The 22128-nt window shown below is 43.8% G+C and overlaps 1 protein-coding gene across 6 annotated transcripts in view; it reads left to right on the top strand.

Annotated features, from left to right (window-relative positions):
* tdp1 (tyrosyl-DNA phosphodiesterase 1) overlaps positions 1 to 22128 on the top strand; it is a 133868-nt gene that overhangs the window by 97419 nt on the left and 14321 nt on the right. For 4 of the 6 annotated variants that reach the window (XR_015757827.1, XM_043696957.2, XM_043696958.2 and 1 more), the window contains one exon: positions 7391 to 7493. Coding sequence is in view for 3 of the 6 variants with exons in the window: in XM_043696957.2 (XP_043552892.2) it covers positions 7391 to 7493 (103 nt within the window). In the remaining 3 variants the exon portion in view is untranslated. Of the gene's footprint in view, positions 1 to 215; positions 328 to 7390; positions 7494 to 22128 lie in introns of all 6 variants that reach the window. The other 2 variants (XR_015757828.1, XR_015757826.1) reach the window with 1 other exon arrangement.

Raw genomic sequence — 22128 nt, 5'->3', positions numbered from 1 at the left:
TAGCAATCTGTTGGCTTACTTGATTATTTTCTGCTTGATTATTCCCCACATCGAATAGTCTTCTCCTGCTCCTGTTTTTTATGTTTCAATGTGAGATTTACATTTGCTATCTTAGTAACTCCCATCCTCCTGTCTTATCAGCCATTAACCTGTGGATTTACATCCTGTACAAGTGCTTATCCTGAAATAGTGTTGTGTGGACTCCTATTTGACAGCTGAAGGAGATCTGAGAGCATCCCGACCTTGTCATCCGAGACCAAAGAACTATAATTTGCTGTTGCAGCGCAGTGTGAGTGCTCATTTGTCCCTCAGCGTGCGTGCACTCAGGTAAATTGTACCAGTGTTTCCATTTCACCAGTGAGTTGAGAACATGTTCGTAAAATCACCCAAGTATCAAGCAGGGTGTACCTGGCCAATTCTGTAAATCCCACAAAGAAATCTGTGGTTGCATGAAGTTTTCTCCTTAAATTATTTATTAACAACAGTCATGGAGGAGCCAGTGTTGGACTGGTGTGTACAAAGTTAAAAATCACAAAACACCAAGTTATAGTCCAACAGGTTTAATTGGAAGCACTAGCTTTCGGAGCGACCACATTTTTCAACTCTGGTCTCCAGCATCTGCAGTCCTCACTTTCTCCTCCACTGATGCTGCCAGACCTGCTGAGCTTCTCCAGCAATTTCTGATTTTGCTTCATGCTGATGTTAGCAGACCCATCAGGGGATGGGGCACAGAACCACTTGGATCTCTCAAAGGGGCTGCACGGATGTGACAACTAGGGATAGGTAATAAATGCTGCCTAGCCAGTGATGCCCCCATCCCATGAATGAATAAAGAGAAAAAAAAATCCCTGCCCATTGCCACTCTGAGTCACCCACATTACAACTCATCTGGAGTCCTGTCAGTCAGGCCAAGTGAGGAAAACTGCTTTCCTCCCCTCGTGAACCAGGTAGGTTTTTACAACATTTTAACATTACTGATAATAGCTTTTTATACCACATATTTTATCAATTGAACTGAAATTCCCCAGTGCTGTGGTGGGATTTGGACTTTTCACAGAATAGAATAGAGTCCTTTGCAATGCTGAAGCAGGCCCTTCAGCCCATCAAGCCTACACTGACCCTCCAAAAGCATCCCACCCAGACCCACTCCCTTTAATCTCCATTTTCCCATGAAGGGCTTTTGCCCGAAACGTCGATTTCGCTGCTCCCTGGATGCTGCCTGAACTGCTGTGCTCTTCGAGCACCACTAATCCAGAATTTTCCCATGCAGCACCTGGACATCCTGCACCAGCCTGCACATCCCTGGACACTATGGGCAATTTACCATGGCCAATCCACCTAACCTGCACATCCTTGGACTGTGGGAGGAAACCCACACAGACACGGGGAGAATGTGCAAATGCCACACAGGCAGTCACCCGAGGCTGGAATGAACCCAGATCCCTGGTGCTGTGAGATGCAAGTGCTAACCACTGAGCTACTGTGCCACCCCAACCATTACGTTCCAGCAAAACATGCCCTTTCACATTGGATGCTCACTTATTAGAGAGACGATGGGTGGTGAGTTTAACCAGAGTTATCACACCTCAGACATGGGGCGAGGTTGAAAACGAGGAACTTTGACAGTAACCTCAGCCAAGTGGGAATTGAACCTGCATTGTTGGTAGTTCTCTGTTATAAATCAACTATCCAGCCAACTGAGCCAAGTGATCTCCATCGAGGCTTTTGCCTCTGAATTGTCAGTCCAATCTTTGGAGACAAGTTCCATACCCTAAGCACTATACTACACTTCCCAATTTAAAAGGCAGTTTTGTTTCTGAGCTCCCTAAACATTTATCAGTCTTGTAGAATAAATGCCAGAAAGGTGTCCCTGCTATTAACTACCTGTGAGGCGGAGTACTGGTGTCACATTGTGAATCTTCAGAGTGTATCTGCATTGTGTTAAATGAAGTGAAATGATTTAATTTAGATTTCAGTGCAGCCAACGATGGGATGTTCATATTGTGTAAAAGATGGAGTCATTTAATGGTGCCACTTAAATTGAGGTCAGGGTTTTTAATAAAAGGGAGCATGCTTCCTATTGATTTTCCCTGCTCTGTTTTGAATGATGTACTGGGTTACAATGATAAGTGACTGAAAACAATTCAGTTCATCAGTCAACGGTCTCAGATTATGGGCTGCATCAATCCATCAGTTCTGTTTAGGTTTATAGGGAAGCCATTTTTTCATCACAGATGCGGGGACTGAATATCTGGTAGGGTGGCACAGTGGCTCGGTGGTTAGCACTGCTGCCTCACAGTGCCAGGGACCCGGGTTCGATTCCCACCTCGGGTGACTGTCGGTGTGGAGTTTGCACATTCTCCCAGTGTCTGTGTGGGTTTGTTCTGGGTGCTCTGATTTTCTCCCACAGTCCAAAGATGTGCAGGTCAGGTGACTTGGCCATGCTAAATTGCCCATAGTGTAAGGTGCATTAGTCGGGGGAGGGTAGTGGAATGGCTCTGGGTGGGTTACTCTTCAGAGGGTCAGTGTAGACTTATTGGGCTGAAGGGCCTGTTTCCATACTGTAGGGAATCTAATCTAATCTAAGGAAAAAATCTAATCTGCAGATGGCGTCAATGGGCAAGCAGGTAAGTTGTCAAGAGGATGTGTAAAGTGATATGGATGGGCTGGGTAAGTAGGGAGGTGAGTATAATGTGGGTGAATGTGAACTTGGTCCACTTTGGCAGGACTGTGATGTGATGGATCTTTAAACATTTGTTCACGTGATGTTGGTGTCCCTGGATGAGCCAACATTTTTGCCCAACTTGAATTGCCATTTGAACTGCATTACAGTAGGTGTGGAGTCACATGTAGGCTAGACAGGATAAGGGTGACAGATTTCATAGAATCCCTACAGTGCAAGAAGAGGCCATTTGACCCAAGGGAGCTGCACCAACCCTATGAATAGCATTTTACACAGAGTCTCCTAACTTATCCCTATATCCCTGCATTTCCCATGGCTAGTCCATCTATCCTGCACACCCCTGGACCCTGTGGGGAAATTTATGGCCAATCCACCTAACCTGCATATCTTTGGACTGGGGGATGAAACACAGACACGGGGATCGTGAAAACTGTACACCGTGTTCCAAGGCTGGAACTGAATCTGGGTCCCTGGCACTGAGGCAGCAGTGCTAACTACTGAGCCAGGGATTTCCTTATCTAAAGAACATTAGTGAACCAGATGAATGCTTGCAACAATTGACAATGGTTAAATGGTCACTGTTAGCTCTTAATTCCATATTTTCATTGATTCACATGTCACCATCTGCCATGGGGGCTTCAAACCCATTCACTTAGTAGATGGTGGAAGGATAGAAAAAAACAGTGCAGCAAAGGAATAGGCCGTTCGGCCCACCAAGACTGTGATGACATGCTGCCTTTATAAATTAAATATATTTTGCCTCTAGGCCATCTGCATCCCTCTATTCCCTACCCATTCATTTATCTATCAAAACAGACCTTAAACTTTACTGTTGTATCTACCTCCACCACCACTCTGGCAGCACACTCAAGGCAATTATCACACTCTGTGGAAAAAAACGTGCCTCTCACATCATCTTTAAACTTACCCCCTTTTACTGCAAGCTTCTGTTCCTTAGAAATTGACACTTTTCTATCCTGGGAAAAAGTCTCTGACTATCCATACTGTTCGTGCCTCATAATTCTGTAAACGTCTATCAGGTTGCTCCTCAGCCTCCAATGTTCAAGTAGAAACAAACCAAATTTGTTCAATATCTCCACGTAGCTACTAACCTCCAAACCAGGCAACATGCTGGTAAACTATACCTGTACCTTCTCCAAAGCCTCCACATCCTTCTGGTAATGTGGCAATGTTTTCTCTTTTTGGGGAGACTAGAAATAGGGGACCCAGATTAAAATAAGAGGTTGTTTATGACAGAGAGGAGGAGATTTTTTTTTTCTCTCTCTGAGGGTTGTTCGTCTGTGACGCCTCTTGCCCAGAAACTGGTGAAAGCTGGGTGTTTAAGTTGGTTAGATTTTCAATAGAAAAGGTAGTTCCAGGTTTTGGATGGGGAAAACAGGATCACAAGCAGAACAGCTATGGTCTTATTGAACGTTGGACTAGTCCTGATGGTGCAGATGGTCTCATGCCCTCACCGTTCAGTTATTGTAAAGGGAGAGTTAACACTGTGTCAGCTGCAGGCTCAATCAGTGGCACGTTGCTAGGAGAAGCCAAGGCTTCGAACCTCACTCTGAAGACTTGAATATGCAATGCAGGCTGTAGCTGTGGAGTGCAGTGCTGAGGGAATGCAACACTGCCTGAGGTGTTTTTTCTGGGTAAGGCCTCATGAGGAAGTAAAATATCTGGCAGTATTTTGAAGAATGGGCAGAGGAAATCTATCGGCTGATATTGGGTAATATTTATCTTTCGACTAACCTTGATCATCTGGTTTCTCTCCTTGATATCTCTGAAACTTTGCTGTCACTATTTGCTATGGCAGCAATAGCGGCATTGCTGAGGTAGTGTATCAACTTACTGATGATTTGAAAGGCATCCTATAAATGCAGATCAGTTCTTCATACACCTGAAAGGTATCTGCCAATGAGTTGAGCTCTTTTCTCATCCGTAATCTAAGTTAATTTTATTTCAAGGGGAATGAAACATAAAAGAAGACAAGTTTTGCTGAAATTATACCAGAGACTGGTCAGACCACAACTGGAATACTGCAAGCCATTGTGGTCCTTCATCTAAGGAAAGATACAGTGGCATTGAAGGCAGTTCAGAGAAGGTTCACTGGGCCGATGCCAGGTATGGAGGGACTGTCTCGTGAGGAGATGTTGAATAGATTGGGCCTGCATTCATTGGAATGTAGAGGAGTAAGAGGCGTCCTTATTGAAAAGCAGGAGATTCTCAGGAGACTTGACAGAGTAGATGTGGGAAGATTGCGTTCCTTCATGGGAGAGTCCAAGATCAGAGGGCACAATTTCAGAGTAAGAAGTTGTACATTTAAAATAGAGTTGAGGAGGAATTTCTTGCCTCAGAGGGGAGTGAATCTGTGGAATTCTTTACCACAGAGGGCTGGTGAGGCTCAGTCACTAAGGCTGAGACAGACAAAAGTTTAATCAGGGAACCACAGGTTAGGAGGGAAAAGTAAGAAAGTGGAGTTGGAGATGATTGGATAACCATGACATCATTGAATGGTGGAGCATACTCAATGGGCTGAATGGCCTATTTTTGTTCTTGGTGTGTTCTGTTGTCTTAACCAAACATATTCTTCTTGGCCAAATTGGTTCAAAGAAAGATTTTTAAAATAGCAGCCATTTCAAAATTTCATTTCAAGGATGAAGACAGGAGATAACCAAACATAACTTTTAAATGTTACAACAGACTGATCAACAGACAAGAGCTTAAACTAAAGCCCTACCTGCCTTCCCAGGGGCACTGTTTTAAAGATGAGCTGATATTTGTCCCTCAGCTGTTCTCATGTTGATATTTTTCAGACTTTTGTGTGTGCAAATTGATATCATGGACAAAGATTGTAATATTATTTATTTCGTTGCTGCAGTGATGCAGAAGGAAGCCATTTGACCCATCACGTTGGTGCTAGCTCTTTTAAATGTATGCAATTTGACATAATTGCCACTTATGTCATGGACAAAGATTGTAGTGGTATTTATTTATTTATCGACTACAATAATGCAGACAGGGGCCACCTGACCCATCACATTGGTGCTGGCTCTTTTAGAGTTTTTCGATTAGTCCTATCCCATGTTCTTTACCCAGAGCTCTGCAAATCTTTCCTTTTCAAGTTTTTTTTTTTTAAAGTTACTATTGAATTTGTTTCTTCTGTGTGAGCACAAAATGCATTCTGGATCATAACAAGTCATTGTGAAATGTCACTTTGCCTCATCCTACTTTAACATAGCCTTGCTCAAGGACATTAACAAAACACGAGTATGCTGGAGTGAATCATCACATTTTGTAATTGGTTTTGATTTCTGAAAGGTGATCTCATATTGAGAGTCTTTAATTATTAGTGTTCAAATTACTTTGAGATATCATTTATTCCTTTGTCTGCTGCGATAATTGGAAATGTCTTGTTATTAACAGCAAGGTCCTGGCCTCATGTGCACTCAACAATAGAGTGTTGATCCATTCCTTGTATTGAAGTAAACATGGGGTGGCTCAGTGGTTAGCACTGTTGCCTCACAGTGCCAGGGACCTGGTTCACTTCCAGCCTCAGGCACCTGTCTGTGTGGAGTTTGCATATTCTCCCTGTGTCTGAGTGGTTTTCCTTTGGGTGCTCCACAGTCCAAACATGTGCAGGTTAGGTGGATTGGTCATGGTAAAAAAAAAACCCACGCAGGCTATGGAGATGACTGGGTGGGATGCCTTGCAGAGGGTCAGTGCAGACTCAACGGGCTGACTGGCCTCTTTCTGCACTGTAGCAACTCTACATTAAAGAGTGAAGGCCAAAAGATTTTACAGACTCAAATAGAATTAATGGATATGGGGAATGGATGGAGAGCAGTGTTGAGGAGGAAGGTCATTTTTATGACTATATTGAATGGTGGAACAGGCTTGGGACGATGAATGGTCAATTCCTGCTCCTATATTCTATGGCCTCGCATTCAGATCTCTGATCAGCTCCTACCTTGTGCACTGGGCCTGGTCCTGGTTGCTCAGGCCCCCTGAGGTTTTGGGCAGAATGCAGAGCAGAACAGTCTGGCTCGTTCCCTGAAAATGAAAGGCCCCACTGTGGGAGAGAAACCACCTGGGACCACCTTGAATGCTGTTGTCTGAGGATTCCTTGCAGAAGATCCCCTTAGCCCCAAGAACTACATCTAACTCCTTCTTTAAGCATTCGGTGTTTTGGCCTCAACTGCGGGGGTATAATTGGAAAAGGACAGGAGCAGAGTGGAACTAATTGGTTGGCTCCTTCAGCGAACCATCTATCATCATAATGGGCAAAATGGTCTACTCCTGTGCTCTAACATTCTGTGATTCTGAGAGAATGGTTGGAACATAATGTACCAGATTGCACTGTCATGTGGTCACCTTACAGGAAAACTCTTCATTATTCACATTGACATGGAGGTCATTGGTGGAAAAAGTTTGTTACGTAAGGTGTAACAACCTGGAGTGAGACGGCATAGACAGGATCTACAACTGATGTAGATTTTAAATATATTAATACATCAAAGACGTGTCAATGATGTCTGCAAAGATAAACCAGAAAAGGACTTACTAGATTTATTTCCATATTTTCAGAAGGAGTTTGACAGTCTGTGAAGTTTTTGTAAACTGATGTGTAATGAATTATAAAAAAGCACAATTTTAATGAAGTTTCATGACTGATAGTTCTCCTATTTTCCTCCCGTACCTCAGTGCCAATCTGTCAAAGGCTGCCTGGGGAACTCTCGAAAAGAATGGCTTTCAGCTGATGATCCGCTCATATGAACTGGGAGTTCTGTACCTGCCCAAGGCCTTCGTAAGTTGATTCTGTCCTACTGTTCATGCACTTGGTCTCTTCAATCATCTTTGATCTGAGTATAGCTGTCTCTGCAGATTTCAGTTACAGTTTACCAGACTGTTCACCCTAGGTCATTTGACGTTTCTTACGAAAAAAACACAAATCCCCCCCTCAGCCCCACGGAAGACACTGACCATCACCAAGCTATTCCTCCAGAAGGCTCTTCAGTACTTGTCCCATTCAGTTAATTGACCCCACTCAGCTCAGTAGGTAGCACTCTGGCCAATCAGTCAGAAGTTCCACTCCAGAGGTTTGACCACAAAATTCTTAGGTCAACACACCCCAGTGCAACACTGAGGGAATGCTGCATTGGCTGAGGTGCTGTCATTTGAATGAGATGTCAAACTGAGATGTTGTCAAGACTGACCGGTCCATCCTTGAGGTTTTTTTCTCTCCAGCAGTTAGTGGGCAGTTTCCAACAAGGACAGCAACGACAAAAGGACCTTTCGATGAGGGAGATTGAACCATAGCACAAAGAGGGGTAGTGTGGCGACACAGGTTTCAATTATCAGGTTAACAAAGCTGTAAAAACGCAAACCAAGTTGGGCTTCATTTTTAGTGATATGGAATTCAAAACTTGAACAATTGTAGCGAACTCTGATCAGATCACACTTGGAGAAATGTGCATAATTGTGGTCTCTATATTAAAAGAATGCACGAGGAGACACCAGAGACAGCAGTGATCCTTAGAAGAGTATGAAGGCAGTCGGAATGGACTTAAGAAGGAAATAAGGAGGGCAAAAAGGGGACATGAGATAGCTTTGGCAAATAAGGTTAAGGAGAATCCAAAGGGATTTTATAAATACATTAAGGATGAAAGGGTAACTAGAAAGAGACTAGGGCCCCTTAAAGATCAACAAGGCAGCCTGTGTGTGGAACCATAGGAAATGGGGGAAGTACTATATGAGTGTTTACTGTGAAGATGTATATGGAAGATCTAGAACATGGGGAAGTAAATAGTGACATGTTGGAAAATGTCCATATTACAGAGGAGGAGGTGTCTTAAAACGCATAAAAGTGGAAAAGGCCTAATCAAGTATACCTTACACCTCTGTGGGAAGCTAGAGAAGTGATTGCTGGGCCTTTTGCTGAGATATTTGTATCATCGACAGTCACAGGTAAGGTAGCGGAAGACTGGAGGTTGGCAAACGTGGTGCCACTGTTTAAGAAGGGCGGTAAAGACAAGCCAGGGAACGAGAGACCAATAAGCCTGACATCAGTGGGCAAATTGTTAGAGAGAGTCCTGAGGGACAGGATTTACATGTATTTGGAAAGGCAAGGACTGATTAGGGGTAATCAACATGGCTTTGTGAGTGGGAAATCATGTCTCACAAACTTGATTGAGTTTTTTGAAAAAGTAACAGAGGACTGATGAGAGTAGAGCAGTGGACGTGATCTGTATGGACTTGAATAAGGCATTTGACAAGGTTTCTCATGTTAGATTGGCTAGCAAGGTTAGAACTCATGGAATACAGGGAGAACTAGCCATTTGGATATAGAACTGGCTCAAAGTTAGAAGACAGAGGGTGGTGGTGGAGGGCTGCTTTTCAGACTGGAGGCCTGTGACCAGTGGAGTGCCACAAGGGTCAGTGCTGGATCCATTGCTTTTCGTCATTTATGTAAATGGTTTGGATGTGAACATAAGAGGTATGGTTAGTAAGTTTGCAGGTGACACCAAAATTGGAGGTGTCGTGGACAGCGAAGAAGGTTACCTCAGAATTCAATGGGTTCTTGATCAGAAGGGCCAATGGGCTGAGGAGTGGGAGATCGAGTTTAATTTAGATAACTATGAGGTGTTGCATTTTGAAAAGGCAAATCAGGGCAGGACTTATACACTTAATGAAAAGGTCTTAGTGAGTGTTGCTGAACAAAAACACCTTGGAGTGCAGGTTCATAGTTCCTTAAAAGTGGAGTTGCAGGTAGATAGGATAGTGAAGAAGGCGTTTGGTATGCTTTCCTTTATTGGTCAGAGTATTGAGTACAGGAGTTGAGAGAGCATGTTGAGGCTGTAATGGACATTGGTTAGGCCACTATTGGAATAGTGTGTGCAGTTCTGGTCTCCCTGCTAAGAAAGAATGTTGTGCAACTTGAAACGGTTGAAATAATTTGCAAGGATGTTGCCAGGTTTGGAGGGTTTGAGCTGTAGTGAGAGGCTGAACAGGCTGGGGCTGTTTTCGCTGGATCATTGGAGGCTGAGGGGTGACCTTATTGGGGTTTATAAAATCATGAGGGACATGGATAGGGTAAATAGACATGGCAATTTCCCCAGGGGTGTGGGGCCATTCAAAATTAGAGGGCATAGGTTTAAGGTGAGAGGGGGAAGATGTAAAAGGGACCTAAGGGGCAACTTTTTCAAGCAGAGAGTGGTGCGTGTGTGGAATGAGCTGCCAGAGGAATTGGTGGAGGCTGGTACAATTACAGAATTTAAGAGACATCTGGATGGGTATATGAATAGGAAGGGTTTAGATATGGGCCAAATGCTGAGAAATGGGACTAGATTAATTTAGGATATCTGGTCGGCATGGGTGAGTTGGACCGAAGGGTCTGTTTCCATGCTGTACATCTCTGTGACTCTATGACACTAGAACAGAATGGTTGTAGTTATCAGGACCAATTGAATATCTTACTCTAGAACAAGGGTTACTTCGGAGCAAGGGGAGACCTGTTAGCAGTTTTTAAGATTGCAGAATATTTGAAAAGGTGAATGTGGAGAAAATATTTTGGCTTTTTTGAGGGGGAAGAGACAAGCACAAGAACTACGAATCATCAATAAAAGGTAGTCACTAATAAACACAGACAGAAATTCAGGAGAGAGATCTTTAGGCAGAGAGTAATTAGGATGTGCCACAGGGTGTAGTTGAGGTGAATGGTATAGCAACCTGTATTTTAGGAGAATCTACATAAACATAGACTGGGTAAAATAGGATGTTTCCCATCATGGGAGAGTCTGGGACCAGAGACATTCAACCTAGAACATTACAGGATAGTACCTGGTGAGACCACACTTGGAATATTGTGTCCAGTTCTGGTCGCCCTACTATAGGAAAGATACAGAGGCTTTGGAGAGGGTGCAAAGAAGGTTTACCAGGATGCTGCCTAGACTGGAGGGCTTGCCTATGAAGAAAGGTTGAATAAGCTTGGACTTTTCTCTCTGGAGAGAAGGAGGAAGAGAGGAGATCTGATTGAGGTATACAAGATAATGAGAGGAATAGATAGTGTCAATAGCCAGAGACTCTTCCTCAGGGCAGGATTGATGGATATGAGGGGTCATAGTTTTAAAATATATGGGGAAAGGTACAGAGGAGATGTCAGAGGTAGCTTCTTTACGCAGAATGCGTTGCCAGTGGAAGCAGAGTCATTAGGGATATTTAAGCGACTGCTGGACATGCACATGGACAGCAATGAGTTGAGGGGTGCGTAGGTTAAGTTATTATATTTTACATTAGGTTTAAACCTCGGCACAACATCATGGGCCAAAGGGCCTGTTCTGTGCTGCACTTTTCTATGTCTATGTTCTATGTTCTACCGACCCTTCAGCCTCGATATTGTGCCGACCTGTGGAACCAATCTGAAGCCCACCTATCCTACACTATTCCATTCACATCCATCTGCCTGTCCAGTGACCATTTTGTTGGAATGCCCTTAAAGTTAGTGAATCTACTACTGTTGCAGGCTGTGCGTTCCATGTCCCTACTACTCTCTGTGTAAATAAACTACCTCTGATATCTGTCCTATGTCTATCACCCCTCAATTTAAAGCTACATCCCCAACCTGCAGTCTCAAAACAAAAGAGCACCAATTTCAGACTGAGATGAGAAGGAATTTCTTCTCTCAGAGAGTTATGAGTCTTTGGAACTCCTTGCCAAAAAGAGGTGTGTGTCTTTCAGGCTGAGATAGCTTCTTAATCAGTCAGGGTATCAAGGGTTACGGGGAAAGCGGACAGGGGAATTTCCAGTCAACTGTGATCCTAACGAATGGTGGAGAAGGCTTGAGAGGTCGAACAGCCTCTTCCTGTTCCTGTTTCTTATGAGGAATAAATTAATAGAAAGATTTGTTGATGAAATGAGACAAAATTGAGTGGGAGGTGTCTCCGCTGGAGAGTAAACACTGGCATATGTTGGCTGGATATAACTTTTAGCATAAAAATTCTTTTTAAAAATCTGAACTAATGCTTTTTAGTTATAGTTCTAATAGTGATAGTATACAGGGGATGTTCTCTTTAAAAGTAACCTTCTAAATGTTTGATTAAATGAGGATGAGCTCACAGTCCCCCACTGAACAAGTGGAAACTTATTTTTGCAATTAATATAGCTGTCCCACCATAGGTAGCAGATTCTTGTGCTTATCTGTCAGCACAGCTCCTCTAAGTGTCACTCTGAGCTGAGGTGAACGGAGATGTCAGTTTGTATTGTCTCCGGTACCTGATCATTAGAACGCTTTAATGTCTGCAGGAGATAACAGCTCATGACGGAATTGTCAGATATTCTGGGAGTTCTGTTCAGTCGCTTCCTGGCAGATAAAAGAGAGGGGGTGGTTATTGGCAAAGTTTCTTTAAGAGAATCATTAATTTCCCCAGTTTTATATTCAGAATATGTCATATAGAGGAAATACAGAGCATGACATATTGGGGTAATGTTTTCTGATTTTAAATCAGATGCCAGTCTTGACCTGGTGGTATCTCTGAGTCAGGCCCCAATCCAGTGTCTAGAACATGGTAGGGGATATGGTGACACTGTGGTAGCATCATTGGGCGGGTAATCCAGAGGATTAATGATCTGGGGAGGGGAGTTTGAATCCCATCACAGCTGCTGGAATTTAATTTCAAGTATTTTTTTAAAAATCTGGAATTCAAAGTTAGTCTCAGTAATAGTGACCATGAAACTATCATCAGTTGTTGTGACAACCCAGTGGGTTCACAGATACCCTTGAAGTATTCTACTGTCTTTACACTGGTGTGGGCCAACGCTTGATGCCAGTGTGGTTATGCCTGTCCAGGAATTGCTGTCTGAGTTGCTGGCAATTAGAGGTGGGCAACTAAAGACTGAGCAGATCCAAGCTGATGTTTCCTGTGCAGTGCTAGGGGAATGCTGCACTGTCAGAGGCTTCATCTTTCTGTGTGAGGTGTTCACCCTGTCTGCTGTCTCTGGTGGATATAGAAGTTCCTATAGAAGCATTGTTGTGAAGACAAAGACCCAAGTCTGGTGAGTGTGATGGAATACGGTCCACTTGCCTGGATGGATTGCAGCTTCAAAAACACTGAAGAATGGAGACCATCTGGAGCAAAGCAGCCTGCTTCATTGGCAGCACCCCCACCTCCGTAAACATGTGCTCCCTACAATTTAGGGCACCAACGCATTTCTCAAACACAAGACTTTCATCGTTCCGAAGGACAAAAGCAGCAAGATACACCACCATCTGCTGGCTTCACACCAAACCACCCATCATCCTGACTTGGGAGTATATCCCTGTTCCTTAAACAAAAGTCCTGGAAGTCCGCACCAAATCCACTTTGGGATCACATTGATTGTAAGGTCTAAAATTATTGAATGACCTGATGGGTTAGATGGTGAGAAGCTGGTTTACCCCTAGATAGAGTCTAAACCTAGTGGTCAAGGTAAAGGATAAGAGCTGCAGTGGGGAGAAATTTCACTTGAAGAGTTGTGAGTTATTGGAAAACACTACCCAGAGACCTGTAGATGTTCTGTCCGTGAATGTAGTTAAGATTAAGATCAATAGGTTGTTAGACAATCGCGGGGTAGAGCAAGAAAGTGAAGTCAGGAGAAAAGGTGCTGTAGTTTTCCAATGATCCTTGTTTAAGCAGTGGGATGAGTGAAATTTTGGAAACAAACCATCAATCTTAAGAAATTTCATAACTTAAATCATAAATGATAAAACTCATGAAAAAAATTTGTCACTGACTGACAGGTAAATTAAATGTTAAATTCCAAGCTAAATTGATGAATTGTCACAGCGAATAAAAAAGATTTTATTCACTAAGGCTCAGAGACAGCTGTTTATTTGGTGAACAATGACCAACTGAACAGAAAGGCTTGTTGTGCGGATCGCTGGCCAACATTCATTAAGTTAACAGCTCTTTCTCGAAGCTCACACGTCTTTCCGTTTGCACAGAGTGTGAGGATGAGATTGAACTGCAGAACATAGCTATAGAAGCTGCCAATTCAGAGCAAGACAGGCCAACTGATGATCTTAAAATAGAGAAAGAGAGAGGAATGTAGCGGTAGGTCACTCAGCCGTTCAAATTGTGTTCCACCATTCTTGATCCTGGCTAAATGCCATGTGCCTGTGACAGCCCTTTCTCCATTGATGCTGTCAGTATCAAGACATCGATTGATCTCTGTCTTGGACCTGCTCAGTGTCGAAGCCATTTGAGATAAGGAATTCCAAAGACCTACCTATCTCTAAATAGAGAACTCCTCACCTCAGTCCTGAATGACCTATTCCTTATTGTTCTGAGAACGTGTTTCTGATTCCGGTCCACACCACACTGAGCTAGGGAAAGCATCCTTTCCATATCCACCTTGGCTAGACCTTTTATAGTTTCACTTCTCATTCTGCTAAACTCCAGAGAATAAAAATCCAACCTCCTCAATCTCTCCTCCATGGGCAGTCCGATTATCCCAAGGAGCAGTCTGCTGATCCACTGCAGCACACCCTGTATGGTAGCCCTATCCTTCCTTGGGTGACAGGACCAAAGCTCCACACAATACTCCAGGCATGCTCTCACAAATGAATTGAACTAAGGTATTTCTACTCCTGTACTCAAATCTTCCAACAAAAGACAACATATCTTCCTAATGGCTTGCTGCACCTACTGATACTTTAGAATCACCCGTTTCAGATGTCCCATGGGCTTATGTGGTACAGTGGTAGTCTTCTTACCTCTGGACCAGAGGAACCAGGCTCAAGTCCCAAAAATTATCTTCAGATGTCAAAGAGTTATAGAATCAAAGAGATGTACAGCATGGAAACAGATCCTTCAGTCCAACTCATCCATGCTGACCAGATATTCTAATTTAATCTTGTCTCATTTGCCAGCACTTGGCCCATATCCCTCCAAACCCTTCCTATTCATATACCCATTCAGATGCCTTTTAAATGTTGCAATTGTACCAGCCTCCATCACTTCCTCTGGCAGCTCATTCCATATACGCACCACACTCTGTGGAAAAAATGGTCCCTTAAGTCCCTTTCAAATCTTTCCACTCTCACCCTAAACCTATGCCCTCTAGTTCTGGACTACCCCCACCCCAGGGAAAATACCTTGTCTATTTACGCTATCCATGTCCCTCATGATCTTATAAACCTCTGTAAGATCATCCCTCAGCCTCCGATGCTCCATGGAAAACAGTCCCAGCCTGTTCAGCCTCTCTCTATAGCTCAAACCCTCCAACCCTGGCAACACCCTTGTAAATCTTTTCTGAACCCTTTCAAGTTTCACAACATCCTTCCAATAGGAGAGTGACCAGAATTGCACACAATATTCCAACAGTGGCCTAACCAATGTCCTGTACAGCGCAACATGACTTCCCAACTCCTATACTCAATGCTTTGACCAATAAATGAAAGCATAGCAAACACTTTCTTCACTATCCTATCTACCTGCGACTCCATTTTCGAGGAACTATGATCCTGCACTCCAAGGTCTCTTTGTTCAGCAACACTCCCTAGGACCTTACCATTGAGTGTATCAGTCTTGCCCTGATTTGCCTTTCCAAAATGCAGCACCTCACATTTATCTAAATTAAACTCCATCTGCCATTTCTCAGCCTATTGGCCCATCTGATCAAGATCCCGTTGTACTCTGAGGTAATCTTTGCTGTCCATGACACCTCCAATTGTGTTGTGACACCCCTCCGGAATAGATTGGACTTGACCCTGGGCTGTTTGGCTCAGAGGGAAGGACAGCACAACTGCACCATAAGAGCCCCAACTTGCTTTCAGTGACTCATGAACAAGGATTGTGAAAAGCCAGGACCCTGATTGTTAAAGTAGACCACTGATTACAGACTGCCAACTTGAGAATGACCAATTTATTCCTACACTTTCTTTTCTCCCTTTACTAATCCTCCCTGTGTTCCTATGTATATCCAGTGTGCCCTAATTTCGTTTACTCATTTCTTGTATTGTTTCCTCTCTGAATGCTGCTGGAAAACCCATACGCACCACTTCCACCGGTTCCTCTTAACTATCCCAACATTGTTAAAAACAGGTTTGTCGAGCATAGTTTCTTTTTCTGTGTTCAATTTATCTGATCCTTCCCTTATTTTCTCAGTGTCCGGTTATCATGTCCCTTATGATAGATTCTGGTGTTTTCTCACTGACTGAGGTTAGGCTGTCAGGTCTGTATTTCCCCATTCCTTCTCTAGATAGTGAGGTATCTTTTGTGACCTTCCAATCTGTAGGCATCATTCCAGAATGTGTAGAATTTTGAAGAGGATCACAGATGCATTCCCAATTTCTACAGCCACCTCTTTTCAATACTGTGGGATGTGGATCACTGGATCCTAGAGAGTTTCTAACACTCAATCCCATTCATTTGTCATGTTCAATTATCTTTTTTAATAAGTACTAGGTTCTTTCCATTACTAGTTCCCACTAGTCCCTTGGATCTCTCATTTCTGGATGATTTTTTATATTTTCTCCATGAAGACAGACATAAAGTTGTAGTATAGTTTCTCTGTCATTTCCCTGTTTCCAAGTGTGCACCACTTGATTGTGATGTGTCCCTTCTTCCAAATGGGTCTGAAAGGGTTAATATTGAGGTGTGCTGTAAGCATTACCCACTATGATGATGTCATCGGGGTTTTTGTCAGAGCATTTTCGGATCTCGAAGGAAGGAGACTTCACATTTGGTTCTCAATAGTCTCTGTAACAATGTCTATCGTGTCTATGTAAGCCATAGGTAGTTGCTAAGATGGAATAAACTACATCTTGTTAACTATGAGAGATATTTGGAGTTAGAGCACACATTTAAGGTATTGCATTTTGGTAAAACAAAGGCAGGACGTACACAATTAAAAGTAGGGCCTTTGGAAGAGCTGCAGAACAGAGAGACCTAGGGGTTCAGGTACATAATTCTTTGAAGTTTGCATCGCATGTAGATAGGGTCGTGAAGAAGGTAGCAGTGGGTACTGCAGATGCTGGAGATTAGAGTCAAGATTAATATGGTGCTGGAATAGCACAGCAGCATCCGAGGAGCAGGAGCATTGACATTTTGAGCAAAAGCCTGTTGAAGGCGTCACTGAGCAGGTTATTGCTGAGCAGGTGCTGCCTGATAGCACTGTTGTTGACCCCTTCCATCACTTTACTGATGATCAAGAGTAGACTGATGGGGCAGTAATTGACCATGTTGGATTTGTCCTGCTGTTTGTGTACAGGACATACCTGGGCAATTTTCCACATTGTCGGGTAGATGCCAGTGTTGTAACTGTACTGGAACAGCTTGGCTAGGGGGGGCGGCAAGTTTTGCAGCACACGTCTTCAGTACTATTGCCGGAATGTTATCAGGGCCCATTGCCTTTGCAGTGTCCAGTGCCTCCAGCTGTTTCTTGATGTCATGTGGAGTGAATCAAACTGGCTGGAGACTGGTATCTGTGATGCTGGGGACCACTGGAGGAGACCGAGATGGATCATATGACTTAAGGTTGTTGCAAATGCATCAGCTTTATCTTTTGCACTGATGTGCTGGGCTCCTCCATCATTGAGGATGGGGATATTTATAGAGCCTCCTCCTCCAGTGAGTTGTTTTAATTGTTCACCTCCCCGTTCACAACTGGATGTGGAAGGACTGCAGAGCTTTGATTTGATCCATTGATTGTGGGATCACTTAGCTCTGTCTATCACTTGCTGTGTATGCTGCTTGGTGGCTTTACCAGGTTAACACCTCATCTTCAGGCATGCCTGGTGCAGCTCCTGGCATGCCCTCCTACATTGTCCATTGAACCAGGGTTGATCCCCTGGCCTGATGGTAATGGTTGAATGGGGGATATGCCGTGGCATGAGGTTACAGATTGTGCTGGAGTCCAATTCTGCTGCTGTTGATGGCCCACAGCACCTCATGGATGCCCAGTCTTGAGCTGCTAGATCAGTTCAAGTCTGTCGCATTTAGCATGGTGATAGTGCCACACAGCACAATGGAGGGTATTCTCAATGTGAAAGCCGGACTTCGTCTCCATCAGGACAATACGGTGGTCACTTTTACTGATGCTGTCATGCGTCTACAGCCAGCAGATTGGTAAGGATGAGGTTGAGTATGTTTTTTCCTCTTGTTGATTCTTTCATCATCTGTCCCAGACCCAGTCTGGCAGTTATATCCTTTAGAACCCAACCAGCTCGAAAAGTAATGCTGCTGCTGAGCCACTCTTGGTGGTGGACAGTGAAATCCCCCACCCAGAGTATGTTTTGTGTCCTTGCCAGCCTCAGTGTTTCCTCTAAGTGTTGTTTAACATGGAGGAGCACTGATTCATCAGCCGAAGGAGGATGGTACATGGTAACCAGTAAGAGGATTCCTTGCCTGTGTTTGAATCAATTGCTTGGAAGTCTCAACAAAGAAATGAAACTGGACGGACTACCTGGAATCGACCTTAGGACCGGAAAAAACAATGGCAAAAACACTAACAGCCCTGCCGACCATGCAAAGTCCTCTTTAGCAACATCTGGGGGCTAGTGCCACGAGACTTCATGGAGTCCGGAGTCAATGTCAAGGACTCCCTCCTGACTGTATCCCACTGAGCTGCCACCTCTGCTGGGTCTGTCCTGTCGGTGAGACAGGACATATCCAGGGATGGTAGTGGTGGTGTCTGGGGTGTTATCTGTAAGGTATGATTCCATAAGAATGACTGTGTCAGGCTGTTGCTTGACTAGTCTGTGAGACAACACTCCCGATTTCGGCACTAGCCCCCAGATGTTGGTAAGGAGGACTTTGCATGGTCGGCAGGGCTGTTTGTGTTTTTGCCATTGTCTTTTCCGGTCCTAAGGTCGATTCCAGGTGGTCCGTCCAGTTTCATTTCTTTGTTGTGACTTCCAAGCGATTGATAAAATTGAGTGGCTTGCTAGGCCATTTCAGAAGGCAGCAGAGTGTCAACCACATTGCTGTGGGTCTGGAGTGACATGTAGGCCAGACCAAGTAAGGATGGCAGATTTCCTTCCCTAAAGGACATTAGTGAACCAGGTGGGTCTTTCTGACAATTGACAATAGTTTTGTGGTCGTCAGTCGATTTTTAATTCCAGATTTTTTAAAATTGAATTCAAATCCAAATTCAAATTTGAACCCAAGTCCCCAGAACATTATTCTGGGTCTCCGGATTAATAATCAAGCGATAATACCATTGGGCCATCATCTCCCTCTCCTATTTTTACAACGTCCAAGTCACAAGCTTTCCTACACAAGATGCCACTGGAGTGACTTTATGAGACTTCTGACTTACAGAGAGAGCAAAACAGAGTTGGGACAAAATCCAGTCCCAGACAAACATAGGACTGAGGAGCACGATTAATCAGTTAGACCAGAAAACCAGAAGCAATAGAGACAGATCTCAGCCGTTCAGCCTATCCAGTCTGTTCCACCATTCAGTGAGGTCAAGATTGATTCAATAATCCTCAACTCCATTCTCGTGCCTTTTCCCTGTAATCCTTTATTCTCCTACTGATTAAAAAAAAGCAGTCTATCTCAGCTGCGAATATACTCCATGACCCAGCCTTTCCAGCCCTGTGTGGTAAAGCATTCCACAGATTCTCTACCCTCTGAGAAAAGAAATTCCTTCTCATCTCTGTCCTAAGTGTGTGACTCTTTATGCCCCTCTGGTCTCAGACTTTCCCAGAAAGGGAAACAACCTTTCCACCTGCTCCTCCAATCAGTAAGATAGAGGAAGATAGAACATAGAACAATAAAGCGGAGAACAGGCCCTTCATCTTCGATATTGCACCGACCTGTGAACTATTCTCAGCTTGTCCCCCTGCACTGTCCCAAAATCATCCATGTGCTTGTCAAGATGCGGTTATAGTCCTGTTAGCATCCCTCTCCCCACCAGTGGATTTTGACTCCCTCAGTGTATTGCTCCAACAAACCTTGCTGGGCAAACTGGGATCTCAGTCTATCTCGACAGTAAACTTTGCATTAGTGACCCTGCTTTCTGTAACCCTGAAACTGGTAAATAGGAGTGACCGAGTTAAGAGCACATTCAGTTGAGTGTTTAACCCACTGGAGAAAGTGAGGACTGCAGATGCTGGAGATCAGAGCTGAAAATGTGTTGCTGGAAAAGCACAGCAGGTCAGGCAGCATCCAAGGAACAGGAGAATCGACGTTTTGGGCATGAGCCCTTCTTCAGGGTCTGTTTAACCCACTGGTCTATTAAAACCCCTGGAAGTGATTAGTTTTGGAGGATGATCACTTGATGAGGGCAGGGAATGGAAGACTATTTGGCTTCACTTTGTAAGTTAAGATGATGCCTGTCCCTTCATTGGGGAGGTGGGGAAAAGCACATTGTTGGTGGTCTCCTCAGTGGTGATGATGAAAGGACTTAACTGTGTGAAAGTATCACTGCTTTTCTGCAGTATAATCTCTTACCTGTTCCCACATGATAAAAGTGCTCTAATCTCCAGTCCTGCTCCATGGAGATCTTGATTTGGCTTTTTAACCAAAGGCTCCAATTGGTTTGAAGCAGTCTCGCACTGTGAATAAAACAAACATTTGGATAAATTAAACCATTTCTCACATTTCTGATTTGAAGCTCATTATACCCCATTCCTCTCGAAGGAGATTTTGTATTGTTAAGTGGGACATTTTTCTCTCCCCACCAGTTCTGAAACAGTGAGGTGTTAAATGAGGAAAAAGAAATATTTGATTGCTAAATGAGGAAAGGGTTTGATTGCTTGGCTTTATTCCACTTCACAGTGTTATCATTATTGTTGTCTGCCTTTTCAAAGCATAGTTGTTTCCAAAAGGCAAGTCTTGACGTTAAAATATTGTTAAATGAATTCATGGCTTGTAGTAAAATCTTTAATTTCCTTGCAGTCGACTCCCAGTGGTGTTAAGAAACTATCGTTACCTGGGGGAAAAAAGGACTTGTTATTTATGTGGCACCCCCCCACGATTGGATGTTCTCCAATTATTTTTGCAGCCATTGAAATAAAGCTATTGCCACGATCCAAGATTTAATCTTCTAGTGCGGTTTAATTGGCCCACGGCTGATTGTGACAACCCAGTTATTAGTTTGTCTGTACCAGTCATTGTTGAGGAAAGCAGCAGTGAAGTCTGCTGGCTGGCCAGCTCTTTGAGGAGAAAGTGAGGACTGCAGATGCTGGAGATCAGAGCTGAAAATGTGTTGCTGGAAAAGCGCAGCAGGTCAGGCAGCATCCAGGGAGCAGGAGAATCGATGTTTCGGGCATAAGCCCTTCTTCAGGAATGAAGAAGGGCTTATGCCCGAAACGTCGATTCTCCTGTTCCCTGGATGCTGCCTGACCTGCTGCGCTTTTCCAGCAACACATTTTCAGCTCTGGCCAGCTCTTTGGGATTACGAAGAAGTGGGATTGACATTGAGAATGGTTACACGTCCTACAGATTTCAGCTGCCCGTACTTCTGACCAAAAGCCTTTTATTTCCGGTTTCCTCCCACAGTCCAAAAACTGTGCAGGTCATGTGAATTGGCCATGTTAAATTGCCAGGTCAAAACAATGACTGCAGATGCTGGAAACCAGATTCTGGATTAGTGGTGCTGGAAGAGCACAGCAGTTCAGGCAGCATCCGAGGAGCTTCGAAATCGACGTTTCGGGCAAAAGCCCTTCATCAGGAATAAAGGCTTTTGCCCGAAACGTCGATTTCGTAGCTCCTCGGATGCTGCCTGAATTGCATGTTAAATTGCCAGTAGTGTTAGGTGAAGGGGTAAATGTAGGGGAATGGTTCTGGGTGGGTTGCTCTTCGGAGGGTCGGTGTGGACTTGTTGGGCCGAAGGGCCTGTTTCCACACTGTAAATAATCTAATCTAATCTAAAAAAAATTAGGGGCCCAAACTGCAGAAAATGCATGGTGACCATGCCCTCTGGTCATTGACCAAGCCAACAACAAATCACTGTGGGCGTGTCTCACCTTACAGGTAACGACCTGGAAATAATCTTGACATCATGGGCTGTCGGTCTTTGGGAATGTTTGCCATTTTACAAAAGGGGAATGGAATATAAAAGCTGGGTAATCATATGAGTCATTGGTGAGACCGCATCTAGAGTCCTGTGTATAGTGTTAGTTTCTAAACTGAAAGAGAGATTGGACAAAGTTCACTCGACTAATTCCAGGAAAAGGCTTTGTTTAATGAGGGAATGTGGAGCAGTTTGACTCCATACCCATTGAGATTTAAAAGAATGAGTGGTCATCCGATTAACGCATATCAGACTTTGACAGCACCAGAGCTGAGAGGATGTTTCCTCTTGTGGGGGAGCCTAGAATCATGGGAAACTGTTTAAAAATTGTGATCAGGACCAGGAACTGAAAGTTCAGAGATATTCAATATTTAGGAAGGAACAGACAGAAAGGGAAAGGAGCTGGAGTTGCACCGATAATGGAAGATGTGATCAGTTTATAA

Source organism: Chiloscyllium plagiosum, unplaced genomic scaffold, assembly GCF_037043375.1.
Source record: "Chiloscyllium plagiosum isolate Xiang-an unplaced genomic scaffold, Cpla_swu_hap1 HiC_scaffold_8, whole genome shotgun sequence".
In the NCBI taxonomy this organism is placed as follows: domain Eukaryota; kingdom Metazoa; phylum Chordata; class Chondrichthyes; order Orectolobiformes; family Hemiscylliidae; genus Chiloscyllium; species Chiloscyllium plagiosum.
Note: the sequence above shows the minus strand (reverse complement) of the source record. Positions and strands in the feature narration are given on the sequence as shown.